At 53.0% G+C, this 20,109-nt stretch overlaps 1 protein-coding gene across 1 annotated transcript; it reads right to left on the reverse strand.

Annotated features, from left to right (window-relative positions):
- Positions 1 to 1,041: 1,041 nt before the first annotated feature.
- LOC5513094 (glutamic acid-rich protein) lies at positions 1,042 to 5,206 on the reverse strand. The gene is made up of 2 exons (XM_001633334.3): positions 2,697 to 5,206; positions 1,042 to 1,594 (listed from the first exon to the last, which is right to left on the reverse strand). Exons 1-2 carry the CDS (start codon positions 5,077 to 5,079, stop codon positions 1,410 to 1,412), a joined length of 2,568 nt encoding a protein of 855 aa, XP_001633384.1. The 5' UTR covers positions 5,080 to 5,206; the 3' UTR covers positions 1,042 to 1,409.
- Positions 5,207 to 20,109: the final 14,903 nt, after the last annotated feature.

Here is a 20,109-nt window from a genome sequence, read left to right on the forward strand (position 1 = left end):
ACCACAGTTCCCACAGTTGTCTAAAGGCCCTGTCACACGCGTACGTTTTTTCTTTTGACTTGTCTCGGCTTGTCTCGCAGAAAAATTGTTGCGGGTCGCACGCGCCCTGCCGCACGTGAATTTTTTTCCTGCGACTTGAAACAATTTGTTGCAGAAAGTAGAAGAGCGTTCTACTTTTCGTGCGACTTTGAGAAATGCAAAACAAGTTGCAAAGGGGTGTCACACGCAAAAAAATGCGCGTGCAACCGGCAACAATTTTTTTGCGAGACAGGTCGCAAGAGAAAAAACGTACGTGTGACAGGGCCTTAACGGATCTTCCCCGAGACTCCTGTCTTCCTCAGTCCTTGTATTTATCTTTTTTTTTTTGGTCAAAATGTATACATTCGGCTAACTGGGAAAGCGTTTTTAAGTGACACCGTGTGTGCTGTGAACTTCTATCCCCTAGGGAGAGGGGGGGGGGAATTCTGCTAAATTTTTGGGGTTTTCACACTAGCTCAAGCACATTGCGTGACAGAGGCCAGAACAACTGCGCAGAACATAATTTTCATACCATTGGTGAGTAAGTGTTACCTCTAAATGAGTGCGTGTCAACGCCATGATGGTCCTTTTATTAGAAACAAATGGTAATTACCGACTTATTCAGGCACATTTCGGCTACTTTCGGCTAGCGCGTAGGAGACTGTTCGGGCGCCACGGGTCGGTTAGTAGCTCAGATTATTCAACGTAACTTGACCGGGTTCTAAATAAACAAGTGCGAAGAGGGTTCTGGGAGTTCTTTGTAGGGGGCTAACTTTCTCGCCTTTTTGTTGAAAACTTCCAATGATCCAACTATTCAATGAGCTACCCTGCCAATGAACATATAATTCTCCTCCCCCGAAACATTTTTTTGGTGCAAAATGCACTTTGGTTTTCTCAGAACCATAATTGGTAGATTTCAATTGTAGATCAATGCGCGGTAAAACGCGTGAAACTAAAAAAATATCTTGGTATGATTTCTGAGAAAGGGCGTAGCAGGGCGAGGGATGAGCTATTAGATATAACTGTAAGGAATAATAATTTATATTTACCAAAAGTTAACAAAAGCAAGTACTAATGTACATTCAATGTCTGCACAATTAATTTACAAGTTATAATACACTTCTATTTCACTAATCTGCACAAGAATGGCTTATCATGGTGCTTTGGATGTGCGTGGTAAATAATTTGACAAATGAGACAAAGAACGCCGCTTTACAATTCTTGGCACCAAGAGAATATGATTTAATCCTCTGAGCTTGGTATCAACCTACACTCACACATTTGGACAGGCGTAAAAAATGCTTTCTTGAATAGCACCGCTCCAATGAGCTATAGAACGCTTTCTCTGTAAATTCGCACTTAGTAATTAACTTTAATAATTAACCTACAACCTACATAATCGCACACTTAGGCTTGCGACGCAGCTGCATCATCTCCAAATTGCGCTCGAAGTCTTGTGATACCTCTATTGCCTGATTAATGTAGATGTACCCGTCAAGCATTGCGCTCGTCTTGATTGACACCTCTAGGCTCCTCTCCAGGGAGCCAATACTGAGCGCAGTCTTGTACCTGGCACCTGTGAATAACGCACGTCATAAGAGAGTAGTCTTGACTAAGGGGCGGACCATTCGAAAAGTGAAGGGGGGCGGGGTAGGGAACAAGAAATGAATTCATACACGTTGAAAAGCCTGGAAAAAATTCATGCAGCCCAAACCAGACAGAAAATGCATACAACGATGAGAAACAATTCATGCATGTCTTCAAGACAAAAAAAAAAAAACTGCACGACTGAAAACTCCCCTCCCCCCCCCCCCCTTACACTTCTTATTGTCCGCCTGCTGCAAAAATCAACGATCTTTTTTCAGTTATTTCGATATGTCGCTAGTGGGAATTAAAAGTGAAATAAAAAACATTTTGGACGCGAACGTTGACAGAGCAAAACGCATGAAATTATCCAGTTCTCAATATATAAGCTTAAGATTCCTCTGACCAAAATCTTTATCCCAAATTTTAAAGAAATTTAGGAGATATGAAATTTAAATATTAGCGAGCAAAGTTGGCTTAATTTCTGATCAGAGCCCGACTTCTCCTTAAAAACGAGGATAATTCATACTTTGAACATTTGAAAATTGCATTTCAAGCCTCATATCTCGAAGACGAATCCATAAGAAAAAAACAGTTCTTTGATGTGTTGGTTTACATAACATGAGAAACCTCTAGTTGCAAAAATTCAAGCTTACCGAAATTAACCAGACCTTATTTTGGGAAACTTGCCTTTTTTTTAATTTTTTTTTTTTTTTTTTTTTTGCTCTGTCGCGAACGTTATGACATTATGGTCAACATTGACTTGCATAAAAAATGGTATAATAGTTTTTTTAAAAAAATCATAAACCAGAAGTGAGACATGGCAGATATGACAATGTAAATAAGAGAATAGGAGAATCATTTAAATGGAAGAGTCTAATTTTTACTGGGGCGGAGAGGAGAGGCCTAGACCTAAAGGAGACATAAAGGAGAAAACGTATGGCGGTAGTAAATTTGTTGAATTATAGAAATTCCCTTCGGGGGGAGGGGGTCTACCATTAGGTAGACCCATTGTAGGATTCGCTTGCAAGGGCTGTGCGTCTATCTAGTGGCAAAGTAAACAATCGTACCGAATAATAAAGTATTGTTCTTACCTTTCTCAACATCTGTCTCCTTTTCAGTCTGAGCGACTTCCTCCTGCGCCGGTTTCAAGAGATCGGTGACGCTCGTAACGCGCTCGTAATTTCCACTTTCACTCGGTAAATTTTCGGTAGAGGCTTGTGTTATATCGGAGACTTTTGACTGTAGGTCGGGGATCTCTCGTGAAACTTCGTCGATCTTGCTCACCAACGAAGAAGTCTCGATTTCCTCCATGTTTACTTCATATGTACTGTCATTTGTGCTTTTATCAGTTTTGGCTAATTTGTCTGATAACTGCAAATCGCTGTTTTCCAATTTTCCGAGAGCTTCTGTCGATGTGGGCTCGGAGCACTTCGGGAATTCCTTGGTATTAGCTTGTGATGGTGCGTTTTCGTCGTTGTTTAGGTAGGCTTCCTTCGTAGCCTGCTCGTTTAGATCTTCGAAGTGGTCGTTCGCTGTTCGGAGGTTTTTCGGAGCCTGTTCGGATACATCTTTGGAAGTCTCTTCGAGGTGCTTTACATGTTCTCTGAGCTCTGCGATAACCCTGTTCATCAATGCTCGACAAAATGCGTAGGTCTCCTCACTCACTTCCTCACTACTAACTTCAACCTCTAGTTTCTTTTCAGTCTCCACCTGTGACTTGATATTACCATCACCTCCGTTCTCCCCTGAGACTTCCTCTTCATCGTCTTCATTGTTTTCTTCGTTCTCTACAAAATTGTCCCTCTCTAATGTATCCAATTCTTCGTTAGTTGTATCGTCTTCTTTCTCTGGGTCTTCGCACGCGACTGCCTTGTACTCGGTTCCCTTCCTGCGTTTTAACGCCTTGGACAGTTTTAAGGTGATAACACTCTCTTTTCTTTTCGGATTTTTTCCCTCTTCATCTTTGTCTAAGCCATCTTCTTTATCAGGCAATAGCTTGGCACCCTCAGCACTTCGCCTTCTCTCTCCATTCTCTTCTTTCTTTGACCCCTTGCTGGTCATACTCGAGATACGTCTGAGAAATCCCTTCTTTTTCCGTGGTTTGTCAGAATCGAAGTCCTTGTCGCACATGACTGCGCCACCCTGCTCCAGCTGTTCACTTCCTTCAGATGCCTCAGAAAAATGTTTTTCTGACTTATCGTCTTTCTTTTCTGTGCCCAGTACTACGTCATCACAGACTTCCAGGCCCTCAGCTGGCGGATTGACCCTCTCGATGCCTTTGTTTACATCGTTTACTTTCTCTGGCGATCTCTTGAAATTCGTCGCTAGGTTGACAAAAACATTGCCAGTCTTTCCAAAACTTGCTGTCCTCCGCCTCAATTTAGTCTCCTCTGCGTTTGAAGACGAAGTAGATCTTTCCCTTGTCTCCGATAAACTAATAGAGCGTTTTCGCTGTTTAACTTCAGCGAAGTTTTCGGTTTTGCCACTCTGAACACTATTTGTTGTATCGTCTAGTCCACTCTTCTGGACATCTGTATTTTCATTTCCTTCAATAGAAAATTCCGGGTATTGTTCCATCTTTTCTGGGAATATTTTTACCTCTTCCATAATCTCTGCGGCTGTTTCCTTGCTTGATTTAGAATCGGTGGATTCCGTCTCGACACCTGTCGACTCAATTCCTTTTCTTTGTTTCCCAAAACTTGCCCAACGCTTGAATTTTTTTCCTCTACTCTCCTTTCTCTCAGGATCTGAAATAAATTCTTCATTCTTCTTCCTCAATTCGGCTAAGAACTCATTCCCAGACTGTGCACTTTCCGTTACCCTCTCGAGATCTTTCTTGTTTTCAGTCTCGTCTTCAGAAAGACTCTTTCGCCAAGCGAATTTTTCTTCAGTAAGTAATTTCTTGTCCACATTTTCTTTGCCTTCATTCTCTACTTGAGGCTTTTTATTCTTTAATTTCTTCTTTCGTCTACGCGAAGATTTATTTTTCTCTTTCAAATTTTCTGTTAAATTGGCATCTTTTGTCAAGGGTTTTTTACCCCCCACTGCTGCTGGTTCCTTCTTCCCCTTGACTTGTTGCTCCAATGCGGATTCGAAATTCTCGGTCTTGGAGTTTGATAAAGCATTCTTGTCAATTTCAGGTTCCTTTTCTTTTGTATCATAATTGTCTTTAGTCTCCTCAGTTGTGCTATTTTCTTTGGCGTTCTCAATCAAGCATTTTGCCGTTCCATCAACTAAACTCATAAACTGTCCCTTGTTAAAAGAGTGGACAAGCTCAAGAGTTTCAATCAATGGCTTAGAAATCTCGATGGGTCTTGGGACTTTATCCGCCATTTTCTCTTCTCTTTCTGAGCTATCCAGGGTTTTTCTTCGCTTATGTTTTGGCTTTTTCACTTTCGTTTCTTTTCGTGTAGCTTCCTTGGCCAGGAGTGGCTGCGATGAATGAGATTTAAAAACTGCGCCTCTCTCAGCCATTACCTTGCAAGCCAAAATTATTCTAGCACTTAACTGATGCTTAAAACCGCTCTAAACCGTGTATATGCAAACTTTGAATAATTTCTTTTACATGAGCACGGAGTATTTAACCGGCGTAGAGATGAGGTGTGAGCCCTTTTGTGACGCGCAACATCTAACGGACCAATAGCGTGATTATCGAGTGAACAATGCGTGACACAACAAACAACTTTTCTCTCAAACACAAAGACACCACCAAACTCTGCCTTGAAAATACTTGCATTAGAGACGAATCATTTCTGTTTATAAATGTCTGGCCTAAGGTGAATTTAAGAAGGAAAATCTATCTTGTTATTGTTGTTGCTGTTTAATTTGCATGTCCAAAGTCCATTTCCCTTGTTTGTCGCTCAATTTTAATCCGTTTGGGGGAAAGTGCTTTGAATATCAAGTCATCGATTGGTGCATTTAGCGTGGTGTGCTATAATTAGCACGTTATACGAAACAATGACCTGTACATTATATGAACCCCGAAAACGAAACACAAAGACACCATCTGGGCCATTATTTTTTTTACTAAGTCCTTGACCACGCTCAAACGAAAGATTTATCCGAGAAATTTTAAATAAGATCGACAGGACAAATAATTAGAGTAAAAAACAGTACCACAAGTGAATAGTCCCATTTCCGAAATAAGCTGCATTGTTTACAAAGACTAGCTTAAAATCGAGATTTTAAGCTAAATGGGCAATTTGGGAATAACAGGCAAGCAACGGCTTTTTACGCAACACCACCGACGACTCGCCGAAGGATATATTGCTTGGACAGAGTCATCGTTTTATTTTGATTTTTTAATTTTTTTTTTGGAGGTGGGGAGAGTTACAAGGGAACTCTGTGTCACTTGCGAAAAGCATCTACTTTTTTCGTGAGACAGTTCAGCACGCCTCAAGGCGTAGCGTGGGAAAAGGGGAACAAGGCCGAGCAAAGAATATTCAATTGCATGTGGTAAACAGTTAAAAAAAAAAAAAACAATTCGAGGACATGGCCGAGAACCGAACCTCGTCCAGATCAGGTAAAATGAGAAAAAAGACCATACTTCCAGACATGCGCTTAAACACCGCATGGAGAGCATAAAGCTTTACGGTTAAGATAGAGATTTCGGGCCCAGAGCCTCTATCTAGCGAACTGTACAACACAAAGGAACCTGAGGTACCCGCGCATTAATGGGGAGGCAATAACCAGGATCCCAGGTCTGTCTTAGTCGGTTACGCCACGCACAGCTCGCTGAGATGTAGACTGAAAAGTATCGGGGTCTTTTTCACGATTGCGCCTCTTGGGAATAGGTGTGTTGCTATAGTAACTATAGTAATGTAGTAGTGTAGACTCTATGTCCAGTCACGCACGTGTATATGACATTTTTTGTGCCCAAAACAACAAAAGCATGCTACATTGAAATGCACGCAATCTAAGATGTTTTGTGTTCTTTCGAAAATACTGTGATTCAACCTCTCGTAAGCTCGAATGTCTCCCATTCGCTTCAAATCTCATGATAATGATTTTTAGACGCTATATTTAAGTTTGAGAATCCCACACCCAATGCCTGTGCCAAGAAAAATACGAACTCTAGAATCTGGAATGCTCCTAAGGGGGGACTGGGTAGTTTCAGTGAAACGGCCTGGGAGGCGCGGATCGCCCCTCCGGGCCTCCCAGCCCCGTCTCTATATATCAGGCAGATAATGTTTCACGTACATAAACAATCGGCAAAAGCTAATGCAGTCCAAATCGATTTCACGTACATAAACAATCGGCAAAAGCTAATGTAGGCAAAATAGATTTCGCGTAAACGAATAATCAATTAGGGCCGCAGGTGTTTCGCGTGCATGAATCGATTAGGGCTGCAGGTGTTTCGCGTTCATGAATAATTAATTAGGCGTTGGGTTTGCAATTAGACATTCGTATGTCCTGTGGTATACCGAGCGTTCAAAGGATGAGGTACGGAAGGGATTACTGCGGGTGGCTGAAGGCCGGCCACGCAAACACGTGCGGCCGAAGGTGCATGGACACCTACTGCAAGGTGCACCTCCAAAGGCTCCGTATGGGCATCCCCCTCGCCGTGCCGTGCAGGATCTGCGGCGTAGGGACTCGGTCGGAGACGCGGTTGTGCCGCCCCTGCGGAGCGAATCGTGTAGGGCAGAGGATGCGTGGCGTCGAGAGGCGAGCTCGGAGACGGTTCGCGCTCGTCCTGTCTGACATCGCAGCCCGCGGTGCGGTCGGTTAGAGACTGGGTGGCGCGGGGCATACCCGAACTCCCAGTTAGAGACTGGGTGGCGCGGGTCATACCCGGGCACTCATCCCGCCGGTTGTTATACGGGCAGTTGGAGATTGGGTGGCGCAGGGTATACCCAAACATGGACGCTTATATAGAGGAGATTCTCGATAGCATGCGTGACAAAGAGGCGCCCGCCGTACTGGCAGGGCTGGTCCAAAACATCCTGGACGAGGACATCCCCGACGATGTCAAACACAGGCTGCTTAAGCCGCTCGTACCGGAGAAGGTGTGGACGGAGGAGGTCTGGCGCGAGTTCGACCCTCTGCTGCCGGGACGGCGGCAGGAGGGCCCGGAGAGCTTAGACCCCGAGACGTACTACTCTCTCTTCGTCGGCGGCGCCCATCTTCGGTTCTCAAGCGTGGATGCCACTCTACGGGGCCGAGACATAAGCGCCAGTGTTTACCAGGAGATGCGAGATCTTGGTGGAACAGGTGTGATTGCTCTAAAGCCGGTTGTGCGGGGGCCTGATATTAATGACGACGGCTCGGTGTGGTGGGTCTCGCACGAGCGAGAGTCTCTGCGGGCGAACGCAGTGCTTCCGCTGAGCTCGAGATGGTAGACCCCGACCGGCGTTACAGACTCTTCACGGTCGTTGGTAAGGCCCCCGCAGAGCCATTGGTGCCAATCACAGAGGAGGAAGGGCGCTCGGAGCACAAGATCGGTGGGTTGTTAGTCAAAAGGGGGGGCCAAATCGCAGTCGGTGCCCTGGAAGGCATCGATGCGGGTATTTGGGAGAAGGGGCGAGAGTACCTCGTCTACGTGAGATACGAGCTTCGCCCTTTACCTGAGCAAAATGGTGAGCCTGGGCCAATGTTTGTGCGAGAGGGGGGTGACGCCTTCGTTAACTGTGTTGTGAGCTATGTTGCCGACTTCTTGAGGAATCGCGGCACCTCGCGCTCCCTTGGTCTAACCAAGACACGAGGCAAGATCCTCGAGCGATTTGACAAGAAGCTGGCCACCACGGGGTGCACCAAAGAAGACCTCTTTGAGATGGAAAGGAAGCTCGGGATAAAGCTGGTAGCCGTGGACGCCCTAGGCAACGTCCTGTGGGACTCGGGGAAGTACGAGAGGGGGTACACACAAATCCGCATCCCTTGCCACAATAACCACGCCTGGGCGGAGCTTCCGACTGAACCACCTGCGATCGCAAGCGTCCACGGCCTAGACTTCGAGGCTGAGAGAGAGCTTCGTTCGCTATGTCAGGGAGAGGCAGCGCCTCGCGCTACCAGTGCCGCCGCAAAAACTCACGAGGCGAAGGTGCGAGAGGTGCTCATCCGCTTCATAAACAGGGCGATTCCCAGAAGCACGAGGGTCTGGCTGTGTGGGCGTGTTATAGTCACGCACGAAGGCAAACTGTACCGGTCGGGACAAGACGGATGGGCTATCGACAGGGCGTTTACAGACGAGACTGGACACGATCCTCAATGGCTCCCTGATGATCACCCAGCCTACCAAGAGTACATCGAAGCTACGCACTCGATGGGTGGCGCAATAGGGTATCGCTTCAAGAAGTGGACCCAAAGAGAAAACATCAGGCCAACGCCTCCTAAATACAGGGACGTCTGGCGAGCGGCGCAGGTTGAGTCCAAAGTGTGGAATAGCAGGGAAAACTTAGGGGCGCGGCCTCATGCTCACATCGACATGCGTGCGGCGTACCTAGGATGCGAGGACAGTGTCTTCGGCGGCGCCTCGGACGCCATTGATCTGGTACGGAAATACGGCTTCCCTACGAACGTGTATCGTATCGCGGATGTTGCGGGACGGCCATTGAGCGAGGTTCTTCAACTGACCGGGGCCATTCAGTTGACCGAGTGGGGGTTCTCTGAGGCCTGCCACCCCTACACTTCCGGGAGGGTAGGGCAGCACTTGGAACAAAACGAGGGCTGGATCACCACGCCAGAGCTCAAGGACCTGCTAGACTCGGGTGACCTCGCCATGGCCGCGGCGAGGGAGGTGTTGTATAGCGTCGGAAAAAAGGACTCCATCAAGTTCCCCCACTCCGGCCCCGGCGGCGAAGACTCGCAGGGTCGAGATCTCGCTGTCCGTTTCGTATGCAAGTGCGCTCGCCATGGCGACGAGTCCTCGATCGTAGTCCGCGACCGTGAGGAAGCCGCGTATCTGACAAACCTCCTTGCGGGCACCGAACACTTACTTAACTTCGAGCATGCAACGGGGCTCATCTGATCCAATACAAAGACGGAGTCCGGCGCTCACAATGGTACCACATCAGGGCCTTCGTCTTGGCGTACACAAACATAGCGTTGCGACGCATGTTGAGGCGGATCCCTCGCGAAGACGTCCTCCGAGTGTGCACAGATGCCATATACGCAAAGGCGGTGCCCAGTGGTGTGAGGCTCGTGGAGCGAAATCCGAGGTATGGAGAGTGGCGCCACAAGAGGCCTGGGTACGAGTGGCGGCCCGAGGCGGCTTGGGGTCCGAAGAGGTCGGGGTGCTTGGCTAGGGAGCCAAGCACTGCGCCGAGTCTGCCGTGCGATCTGGTGGCCGCAACCTCTGCGAGGATGTATCTAGCCGGCCAGGGAGGATCGGGGAAGACCGAGTGGGCGGTGAGCATGTCCCGTGGCCGTAACGCTGTGGTGCTCACCCCCGAGAACGACCTCGCCCACGACCATCGCATCAACCCGCGCCTCGCGGTGAAGGCTTAAACCTACCACCACTACCTCTGCATACCAGCGGAGAAGCCGATAGAGGAGTGGAGACCTTCCGAGCTGGGGCACAAACTCGACCGTCTTGCAGAAGTAATCATCATTGACGAGTGCTGTAAGTGCAGACTAAAGTGCTACGCGCCATCCTAGGGTATCTCGCCACGCGGCCGTGTCAGGTAGTGTGTTGTGGCGACTATGGGCAGGTCCCGCCCTGGGGAGATAAAGAGGGGCCTCACGATATGCTCAAGGAGTGGGCACAAGGGAACATCCGCTGGTCCGAGTCCGACTACCGCTGCCTGTGTGAAGACTGCGGAAAGCCGTACAGTACATGCGACTGCGGCTCTGCCGCCCCCTCCTCCAGGCTCCACGACATAAAGGGCCGGATTTGGTGTCAGCCAGACTCCCAACAGCTTGAGGTGTTTCGAGAGGAGTGGGATGGGGTGGCGTTCGACGCGGCGATCGAGCAGGCCCACCCAAGCGATATGTGGGTGTGCTCGACCAACAAGTTGGGGGCCCTTGTCCAGCAGCGATTGGTAGAGCACCACAGGAAAAACTACCCCCGACTGCCAGCAACCATCCGCTTTGACCCCTATCCTAGCGTCGCGCATCGTTATCGCAAGCAAGGACGGCCGGTGCCCGTGCCAGGCAAAAGGGGCGAGAAGGTCGACGCGTACAAAGGCACGGTAGTCGAGGCCCCTCTCGGCGTGGTCCTTAACGGGCTTCCCCTCGAGTGGAAATACGCGGGCTGGGGGACAGTCCACCGGGTGCAGTGCAAGACCATCCAGAACCCAAGACGTCTGTTTATCATAGACCACAGCTTAGAGGGCTGGATCACGAATGCTGTGTACACCGGCATCTCCCGCGTGCGGCTCGCCGACCAGATAGTCCGCGTGATCCCCCCCGATGACACCCCAGGTGCCTTGGTTTCCACAGGACTGCAGGCTACGCCCAGTAAAGAGCTCATTATAGCGCGAATCAAGCGATACGCTATAGGCGACAGGCAAAAGGGTCGCACGAAGTACACGGGGCCGCACCACGTTCTGACGGTAGACCACGTCCTCGGCATGATTGCTGACGCGGAAAAGAAAAGCACGCTCTGTGGCACTCAGCTTCTGCTTCAGGGGTACACCAAGAGTCATCTCCAATGCTTCAGTATCGACCGGCGGGACGACAGTCAGGGTCACTACAAGTGGAATATCAGACTCACGTGCCTCAGCTGCAATAGAAGGCACAAGCGCTGATCACGCTAGGGTGGCGCTAGCGTGGCGCTAGGGTGACGCTAGCGCGGCCAGAAGATTTTTTCGATCGCGCTGGCGTCACGCTACGCAACTACGATCGCGTGGAGCCGTGCTTAGAGTACGCCGTGTAATACAACACTGGCTGTCCGGGCTCCATGACCCTCTTTAGTATTGGGTACGCCTTGCTTGTCCACCACGGGTCCGTCGCTCGCCGTCGGCCCTTGTCCTGAAGGTCTTCCTCGTTTACGGCGGTGTACACCTCCGTTCCGACCTCCAAGGGGACCTCTAAGGGGGGCTTTTCGGCTTTGAGAGGCACGCGCCTCAGCTTTTTGGCGTCCTCAGGCGCAAGGCCAGTCATGCGAGTCTTCGTTGCGTTCATGTCCGAGATGACGATTGGCAGAGCAGTAACCCACTCGCGGTTTGTCTTGCCGGGCGCAAGCTCCTTCGAGTACTGCGCACGAAATAGGCGCTGCGCCAGCCAGCGATGGAAAGACTCGGCAAAAGCTTGGCTCCTGTGGTGCCCAGGCTCAGCCCGTCGGACCTCCACCCCGTGGTCTGTTAGGAGCTTCGTGGTAGCACCCTTGAACTCCGTGCCGTCATCAACCATGAGGACTTTAGGTCATGTGAGAGGTCCCTCTTCGTAGATGCCAGCGAGTTCGCGGGAGACGACGGCCGCGCTCTTAGTCCTCAGTGGGCGGGTGGCTTTATATCGTGAAGCAACGTCAACGACAGTCAGGGCATACTTGTACCCGCGGTCGGTCGGTAAGAATAGCAGGTCCGACTGGTGGATACGGTTTGGTATCTGCTCCGAGAAGTGGGCGTAGGTAGTCGGAGGAGGGGGCGTCTGTGTGTAGCCCCCGACGGGCTGCGAGCTTACCCACCTGCGCGCTCGATCTATAGAGGCTGAGCCCTTGGGAAGTTTGGCATACAGGGCGGTCACTCCCTGGAAACCACCTCTGGCGTAGTATATAGGACGAAGGAACGCATCGAGCTCTTCGTCGGACATGCGCTTGCCGTTCCGGCGGGCCATTACGTGCGTATCGCGACGGGGGAATCAGTCTCCAACAGGCGGATGCCGTCTGCTTAGCCTTCGGCGTACGTATACGTACACGTATACGCGCAGCATGGAAAAAGGCCGCCTAGACGCATACGTACGTATACGCGTTTCGACCGCAGCTGCATCACAGCAAGCGGCTAGCTGCGTAGCCGATGGCGAGAGCGCCGGCGCCTATGTACGCCAACTCGGCGTTCTTCTGCGTTTTGCTGGGGACGTAGTAGTCGGACAGCTCGGGGCCCGCATCGACTCCAGGGAGGTCTGGTTGTAGAGTTTGAGCGCGTAGTCGGTGTCGGTGAAGTTCTGCTTTGCGAGGGACCCTCTCTCGCGACTTTGAGCTTGCCAATCGAGGATTTTTTGTCGCCGCTGTTGGTAGCGTCTATAGTCTTGTTGGTATTTCTCTAGGGCCTTGTCGTGCCTCTCCTTCTCGGCTAAGGCGGGGCTCTCATCGTTCGACAGGAACTTTGCGAGGTAGTTGCCACCAACGAATGCAGTCGCGTTTAGGACGGCGCCGCCAACCAAAATCGCGATAGAGGCCATGTCTATGCGAAGCACACTCCTCGCGCTGTGTGTATGCGCAAGGCGCGCACGAGTCTAACACACGGCTCACGCTACTACATGGGCAGGATCTTCTGGTCCTCAAGGTAACCCTTCAAAGCGACAGCACCTGCGACGGCGGCAGGCATTTTTGCGTAGTTCATGGCGTTCGCGGAGGGATCTTTGGTGAAGTCCTCGCGTAAGACCTTGCGCCCAACCCAGCCAACATCGGCGACGAGGCCGGTTATGACTGAGGCGTCGGTGATGGTCTTTGTAATCTTGCTCTGCTGCGTCGTCGACATCGTGCGGATATGGGTGGAGCCCTCGTGTCTAAATGTCTGCTTACTCCATGGATAACAGCCGAGACCGGGGAGCGCGAAGCGCTGTCGTCGGAGCGCGCTCCTTGGTCTGCTGTGCGGCCGCCAGCGGCGGCCTTGCGGGCGGAGTCCCGCCGTCGGCCGCTGCGTGCGGATCGGTAGCTCGCTGGTTAACAGCTGGTGTGCGCGTGAACGCGGCAGCTAGCTCCCGCCTTCGTGTGTAGAGGCCGATCAATGACACTAGAAGACCAGCGAGCCCGATGACCGAGCTGGCCGACCAGGCAGAGTTGCTCTCCGGGGCAGGTGTGTGTGCCGAAGGCATGCCAGCGCTTGCCGTTCCGGAGGCGGCATCGTCGGCGCGCAAGCGCCGTCCCGGCTGCGGCTCGCTCGGCCCAGGGGCCACCGGCAGCTGCTGCGCAGCGGCGACACGAAGCGACTCTTTCTTCGCTCTGTTGATTCGGTTCCACTTTGCCAAGTGCCTTCCGGCTTCGACTCGTCCAGGGTGAGGTCGGGTCGCGGGCGGTTCGGGGCTCGTGATTCGCGCCGTCTCGGCAGCCACAGGCGTGCGTGCAGGTTCTTGATGCCGTTTGCCAGGTTCTTGGGCAAGTTCTTGAGCAAGTTGTTCGTCAGGCTGGGCACTTGTACTTCCTTGAGGTTCCTCCATCTGCGTCGACGTGCGAACACGCGGTGTCAACTACTTGGAACCAAGTACTTGGTACCAAGTGGTAGGAGAAGTGGCGAGCTTTCAAATGAGCGTCTACTCTGGGATGGCGGGCTCGACACTGTCCGCGCCTGCTACCTCGCGTTGGCTCCGCGCGTCAGCGCTTGCCGATCCGGTGTCGGCACGACAGTCCACATGACGCGCTATGTGTAACGCCCCGGCGGCTAAAGCCATCAAACGACCGCGGCGTAGAGCCAGGCTTTCGCACAATATGCGGAGCTCGTTGTTGACGATGTAGTCGGACACTAGGTCATTGTGAAGATCGGCCACACTGTCTATCGGCAGCGCCATGCCTACTAGCTTGGTCGTAAGCTTCAGAAAGCTGTCTGCCAGGGCGTCTGTAGTCCGGCTGGCTAGAGCGGTCTCGTATCGCCTCTGGTACTTCCTCACCTCCTCGGCGCTCATGCGTTTGACGTCGTCGTGAGTCAGGGCCTTGCCTACCATTTCTCTCGACCTCCCCGAGGCTACGAGAATCGCGAGTTCCTCCCTCGCGTCTGCTATCTCAGTTTGCTCACCTCCGGTTGCCGCCCCGGCAGGATGCGTCGAGCAGTCCAACGACTCGACGGCCGGGAGGCCTGCGGCGTCCCCCTCAAGAAGACTCTCAAAGTATTCGTCGCTCATCATACCGTGGCTAAGGTGCATATACGTTATGCCCTAGGGCGGTGGTTACCGTTCAACTAGGGCGATGGTATAAGGGTGACGCAAGCAAAACTCTAACTTCGAGAACTCTTTCGTCTTGAGGGCCTTCATGTACTCTTTCATCTTCTCTTCTGAGAGCCCCGCGCCGTAGTCATGCAGGATAGCTTTCATGTCCGCCTTGCTCGGGGTATAGAAGACCACCAGGGCCGCGATGTTCTCGCGGAACGGCTTCGTGATGCTGGTGAGCTGCTGCGTGATCACCCACACGCTTATACCCACGTGGCGCGCGCTGAACGCCAAGTTGACGAGCTGGTCAAGAGAGTGGAGACAAACCTCAGCAGTACGTCGATCTGACCCGCCTCAGGTGCGATGACAAACAGACGATTGTCGCCCTCGCCGAAGCCGTCGTAAGTTTTGTTGTAGACAAAGGTAGGGCACATGAGTACGATGTAGTCAAACTTGCCCCGGAAAGGGCCGCGCAGTCGGTCCACTACGAATTGGGTCTTCCCGCATGACGTCGGGCCCACGATGAGAGCGTTAAATGGGACGTTTTTCGGGTCCATACCGCTCCGGCGTATGTGCTCAGTATTGTATGGACTCTAGCTGTCCGTTCATAAGGTTCATTTGGGCGTCGGCCACCACAAACACGTGACAGTTTACGCTTCCCGAGCCGCCTGCCGTGCGTTTTATCTCGAGGTGCACACCGTCGCGGGTATTGACCAATCGGAGACCACCCCCATGGATAGCACTGTCGTCCGTCGTTCGAAGGTCGATCCACAGAGCAAACTTGTTATCGCCATAGAACGACTCGGGGCCGACTGCCGGGGCGGCGGGCGCTCCGCTGTGCCCCCTGGGGAGGGGCGGACGAACCGCCTTTTCGCCTCCCTCCAGAAATCCGTGGGGCGCAGGCCCTAGCTGAAGACTTTGTTTGGCATGCCGTCGACTGTAACGCGAACGCTATTGATGTCGGGGTACACGAACTTCTCAGAGTCGCGAGTCCCTGCCGTGGGCTCCACAAAGAGGAGCAGTAGACCACTCATAGACCTTCGCGGCAGGTTGACACTCTCGTTGATTATGCTGTCCGTCCCTTTGCTAATCACGAAGGTCTTGTGAAGGTTCACCTGCTCGTAGAAGAACGTTGTGCCGTTGTGGTAGGCGGCGGCTGCAGACCGGGCGAGGTTGTCGTCCCTCAGGCTTTCGTACTCCAGCTCTAGATTTTTGATGCCATAGGATAATTTGGTGGCATCGGTTCCGACTACTACCTGGTCAGGCGCTGCGAACGTGATCTCGAAGAGCAGCGCCTCGGGGAGCGCCCTTGGGTATAGCACGCCGTGGTCCGTCAGCAGAGAATGGTCTAGCGGGATGGTGTACCTCGCCCCGTGGGCGGCGCTTAGAGCGTTCTCCTTGGCGTCACTGGTCGCTTTATCGCCAGCCATGGAGCGAAGCTTGCGCATGTTTTCTGACTGTATGCCCTGCTCCAGGCGGTCCTCTCTCTCGACCTTGGACAGGTAAAGCTCCTCATACGTCTTGAAGACGTCGTAGAGGTTGGTGTCCTGGAGCGTTTCTCCTGCAAACGTGATTTTCAGGCGGCTCACGAGATTTCGGCCGACGTTGTTCACGACGGTATTATTCGCATGGCCTGAGACGGAGAGATCGAGACCGACCCTCAAGGAGCCAGGCATGAGCGTGACGCCTTCCGATAGCTTTGGGACCGCCACATATAGCGTCTCGCCTGGGGAGGCCGTCGACGGGTTGAGAGTGACCCGGTGAACAGCTTTCAACCCCAGAGGGATTATGGGTGTTCGCTGGGGGTCGAGTTTATCGCTGACTGACATCGTATACGTGTATGCACATAAAGTACGAAGTCGCGTGGCTATGGTGCGGACTGTTAGACATGTCTAATATAGCATAGCACGAGTTATGCGCACGCATCATGGGTGACGTTGACGTTGACATTGACGATACCTTGCCGGGCGCGTCCACCGATCGCGGGACGGGGGACGACGAGACGACGCCCCTCATCCCGTTTGACCCCGACGATGGGGAGTCGATCCCAACGACGAGCACGGCATCGCGTATGCATGCTGCGCATAGCATGGCTACTCGAAGCGCAACGCAAACCGCCGGAACGGCAAGCGCTGAAACCTCGTTCATCACAGAGGGTGCAGCGACAAGACTCGGTCTCCAGTTCCTCAGGGAGGAATACCCAAACCTTAACGAGAATCTGCTACGGTTCCAGTCAGACCGGAGGGGAAAGACGCTAATACGGGTTCGCAACCTCGACAAAGGGGGGTGGTCTAAACCAAGACAGCTGTTCAACGAGGACGGGGGCGTCCGACAGGACGTTGCAAATTTGAGAGGCTTCAAGCTGGCGATGGGGTCCGTGGCAGAGGTAGACGCGGTCATCCAGGAGAACACAGAACGGATCCAAGAGCTGCAAGGGGTGGTAGCCACAGACAGGGAGACCATCGTCGACCCTAACTCGTCAGAGAGTAGCCGCCAAGAGGCCCGTGAGCGCAACTAGGAGAGGCTGTCCGAGATTGACGAACTAGAACGCGAAAACCGAGAGCTCGAGAACCAAAAGCCGCTGAGAGAGCGAATCAAAGCCATCTTCAAAAAGTACGGCTTTACCGTCACCGCTATCGGGCTGGCCGTAGCGACGACGATCGCGGCCATTGTGACGTCGCTCGGCAAGTCGCTCTCCTCCGTGGCCAGAGGGGTCGGTAACGGGCTTAAGGCCATCGGGAAAAAGCTGGGCGAGCTTCTCCCCGGGCTAGTAGTCAGCATGCGAACTTCGTGTTTAAGGCCGCAGGGGAAGCGGTGAAATTTCCTTGGCGAAAATGCGTGGCTGCTCATTCTAGCCGTAGCCGCGTTCTTGGTTCGTCGAATGCAAAGCAGTCATCGGAACAAGTAATACGCCGCGGCCACCACGAGCACCGACAACCCCACCTTGAGGGCGGTGTGGTCACTTTTCTCGCTCGACAGAGTAGGGGCCGCGCCCTCCGCGTGCACTTTCGCAGGGGTGCTTTGCCGTCGGGGCGGCGCGTGGTCAGTCGCGTGTTGCACCCTAGGATGCCCACCGGCCATGTTATGAGCACCGACTGGCTTTGTGCCGGTGTTGATCGCGTTTGCGCCGAGCTTCATGGAGTCCGTGGCTTTCTGCAGCTTATTGTTGTAGCCCACGACGCTTTGCGTGTTTAACACCAGATCGCTCGGCATCAGCCACACTCCTGGTGCAACCGCAAGACTCAGTCTCACCTTGGCCTCCTGCACGGCTAACTGGTACCTTTGCACGCTTTGAGCGATGTCGTTTTCTATGATCGCGTCTTCGAGCAGCTCCGTGAACTCCGCCTGCGCCTCCATGGCCGGCTCACCGGCCCCTGCGATGGAGGAACGGACGTTTACCTGCGCGCCAAGCACCGTGTAGACGAACGCCTCGACCGAGCGGTCGAGTCTCCCTAGCCCTGCTTTCGTGAGCCCCTCGCCTTTGGGAGGCGCAAACCAGCTATATTGCACGCCCCCGTGGTCGTCGTTGCGTATGTAACCCACCTGCTTCCCACTATTGTACGTCCCACCTTCGTCACTAAACAGATTAAGGTGGCTCGGGTACTCGTCCGCCGCCGTGTCGTAGCCACGGATCACGTGCACGTTGCGATACCCCTCCCCCGGGTAGAACACAAACACATCGCCTAGCCCGTGGTTCCGCCCGCCTTTCCATCGGAAGTCCGGCTTACTACCGAACTCTATGCATAGACGCTCGATAGCGGCCTTCTTGTAGGGGTTACCTTTTTGCGTGAACGGGTTGTCGCCAGGCAGGGGGACGCCGAGCTCGTAGAGTATCCTCCGGGTGGTGAAGTAGACGTGAAACCTTAGAAATCCCCTGATGACAGAGGGGAGCGTGGCGAAAGTGGGGTCAGTTAGGGACACCCCACATCCGGCGGTTGCGCACCAGACCGCAAAGTTGAGTTGCTGTGGCCAGTACCCATAGGAAGGCTCCGATAGCCACCGGCGAGACTCCTTGGCGGACTTGTGCGTGACTACTGTCTCTTTGAATATGTGTCGGACCCTAGTCGTGAATCATTTGTCCTCAGCCACGTGTATCTCCAGCTGCGTGAGTAGTGGGGTGATGTCTAAGGCCGTGCTCTCCACGGGGGTCGCAGGCACGGCGTAGAGCAGCTTTTGCGCGAGGGTCAGAGACCTAGGGAAACCTAGGGAAACCGGTTTTTTGGCTTGTTCGGCTATAGCGTGTTTGATATGTTCGGCTATAGAGGCTCCCGCCGCAACTGCCGCCTTCTTCGTCTCCTCCTCCTTCCTTCGGGGGACCTCGTTCAGCATCTGCCAGCCTTCCCAATACATGCTCAGCCCTATTAGACACGAAGGCGGGCTATGTTCAACACAATGGTGGTCCTACACGCTGTGTTCACCGGAGGTGAACTGACGCTCTTCTTCGAGAAGCCGATAAGGCGCCCTCGCTTTGTGGAGCTCCGGCAGTGCTCTCTGTTTAACAGCTGGTATAATCTCGAGCGGGAGCAACAGATAACGACTCCCTCCCTCCCGCCCATCGTCACTCTGCCAGCCGGGCACCACACGGCCGAGTCCATCGTGGAGACGATCAACCACGCTAAAAGCCAGATTCTGACCGCGAAGCTGGATCCCCTCACCGGGAAGATCGTGCTCGTGTCCACAGGCATTGTGTTCCTGAACGCCGAGCTTTGCGCACTATTTGGCCTAGAGGCTAAAGACGATCAGATGGGGGAGCGGGGCCTCGCACTGCCCTTGGGGAACCCCCCACTTAAGGTGACTTTGCCGAAAATAGAGGCCATCTACATCTTCTGCGACATCGTAGACCGCTCGCAGTGCCTCGCCTTAGACGAGCCTTCAAACGTTCTCGCTTGCCTAGAAACCCGCGGGAGGCCGCACGAGAAAGTCGTCTATGGGCCCGACATCCCCATTTGTGTCGCTGCGTCTTCCTCTGAGTTTGTCTCGAGTATCCGAATATGGATCAGGGATGACCGCGGTAGACGGGTGGACTTTAAGGACAAGCCTGTTCGCCTCGTATTAGAGCTAACCTAGGCCCGACATAACAGGCATGGCGAACAGCGACGTTAGCAGCGGTGGCATATCCATATATCCCCCGCTCCCCAGTGCCCACCCCCCGCAAACGCCTACCGCTCCGGCAAGCACCGGCGGCGACGCGCAAAGTTTCCGACTCCAGGTAATACGTGACACTCAGGCGTTTCTAGACAATGAGATAACGCATTATCAACAGGTGCGGAAGAAGTATAAGCGTGCCTTCGCCGTTACCCATGCTGTGTCTGTGGCATCCGGCATCGCTGCAGGGGCGTTTTCCAGCGCCGGGCTGGGAGTCTCTTTGAGTGGGATAGGGGTTCTGATCGGCGCTCCGCTGGCAGGGGTCGCTGGGCTGGTCGGTGTCGCGGGCGCGGGGGTAGTCTCTAGGGGTCTTACGAGCAAGGTGGCTAAACACGAAGACACGATGGTTCTAGCGGAGAGTAAGAAAAACTCGATCAGCGAGCTGGTCTCTAAGGCTCTGCAAGA

Source organism: Nematostella vectensis, chromosome 4 (assembly GCF_932526225.1).
Source record: "Nematostella vectensis chromosome 4, jaNemVect1.1, whole genome shotgun sequence".
In the NCBI taxonomy this organism is placed as follows: Eukaryota; Metazoa; Cnidaria; class Anthozoa; order Actiniaria; family Edwardsiidae; genus Nematostella; species Nematostella vectensis.

Excerpts from the sequence above, each read along its gene's own strand:
- LOC5513094 (XM_001633334.3), bottom strand. The coding sequence starts at position 5,079 with ATGGCTGAGAGAGGCGCAGTTTTTAAATCTCATTCATCGCAGCCACTC. Across the intron at positions 1,595-2,696 it reads GGAGACAGATGTTGAGAAAG|GTGCCAGGTACAAGACTGCG; the intron begins GTAAGAACAATA and ends CGTTATTCACAG.